The following is a 1266-nucleotide window of genomic DNA, read 5'->3' as shown; positions in this document are numbered from 1 at the left end:
CTCCGGCGGTGGGCAGGCGCCTGCCCGGGCGGCGCGGCCCCAGGTGATCAACCGCACCACCTACGTGTATCGCCTCGCCTGGTGAAAGGGTGAGGAGGAAAACCGGCGATATTTGTACAAACGCTACGCCCGTCTCTCCGTGCTGGGAGGGCTCTTTGGAGAGACCTTAGGAGCCTTTCCGAGGGGCTGATATAGATATAAGGACATTTCTACATCGCGTCACGTGACATAATTACCACTAGAATCAATCAAGATGAATTGCACGTCAGCACACGGTGGGGATTTTTTCTTAGTTGATCCTGTCCAAACCCTCTTGTGCAATAGATGGATCTTGTTCAATGCATTGAAGCCTCCTGGTTGCTTGCAATCGCAAAAAGGAAGACATGACTGAGTTTGACGATTGCAGTCACGGCACATCCAATATGTATCTGCCAGGGTGCGCTTATTACGTCTCACCCTCAGATTTCTCAACGAAACCCTCTTTTTTGTCGCAATCGTCGTCCTGTCAAATGACTTTTCCTTATTCTTCTAATTTACCTCATGTTCAACCTGTGCGCGAAGTAGCATTCAGGGAATACGGATTAGAGCGCAGCAAATGGCAGTATAGGGGCAGTTATGCTCCTTATTACTCAGCTGAAGAGGTGATGCACAGAGACTTTCTGCAGCCTGCGAACAGGAGGACGGAAATGTTATTCAAAACGGACCCTGTCTGCGGCCACCACGGACCGTCTCCCGCCGCCTCTAACTTCTACAGCTCGGTGGGGAGGAATGGCATCCTGCCGCAAGGCTTCGACCAGTTTTACGAGACAGCTCCCGGACCCCCGTACCAGCAGCACTCTGAGGGCGAGGGAGACGCGGACAAGGGCGACTTGAAAGCCCAGAACAGTACTTGCAGTAAAACACCTTCCAGCCAAGAGAAGAAAGTGACACCAGCAAACAGCGTCGATTCCCCCTCTGGTGAGGCTGTTGCAGAGAAGAGCAACAGTTCAGGTAGGTATCAGTAGTAAATTGGGGGCAAGAGTACAAGGCCAACACTTTGTCAAGCCGCATTTTATGTGCAATTTTATAAGCATCCAAAGGATTTTATATATCCTATAAGATTTCCTTTGCCATTGTAAAGCGTGTTTACGATAGGAAACCAATTTAGGTGGGCTTAAGGTATTCTTGGAAGAGGATATTAATTGTTATTAAATTATTGATCTGGCGGGGGTTGGGGGGAGATACGGGAAGATTTCACAGGTAGTGCTCAGAGCTGGCTTCGGTTAA

The 1266-nt window shown here is 49.6% G+C and overlaps 1 protein-coding gene across 1 annotated transcript in view; it reads left to right on the top strand.

Annotated features, from left to right (window-relative positions):
- The first annotated feature begins 305 nt into the window (after positions 1-305).
- HOXD11 (homeobox D11) overlaps positions 306-1266 on the top strand; it is a 1704-nt gene continuing 743 nt past the window's right edge. Inside the window, exon 1 of the mRNA XM_010143070.1 lies at positions 306-990. Coding sequence (XP_010141372.1) covers positions 384-990 — 607 coding nt within the window. The 5' untranslated portion in view covers positions 306-383. The remainder of the gene's footprint in view (positions 991-1266) is intronic.

This window comes from Buceros rhinoceros, unplaced genomic scaffold (assembly GCF_000710305.1).
Source record: "Buceros rhinoceros silvestris isolate BGI_N320 unplaced genomic scaffold, ASM71030v1 scaffold43249, whole genome shotgun sequence".
NCBI lineage: Eukaryota > Metazoa > Chordata > Aves > Bucerotiformes > Bucerotidae > Buceros > Buceros rhinoceros.
Note: the sequence above shows the minus strand (reverse complement) of the source record. Positions and strands in the feature narration are given on the sequence as shown.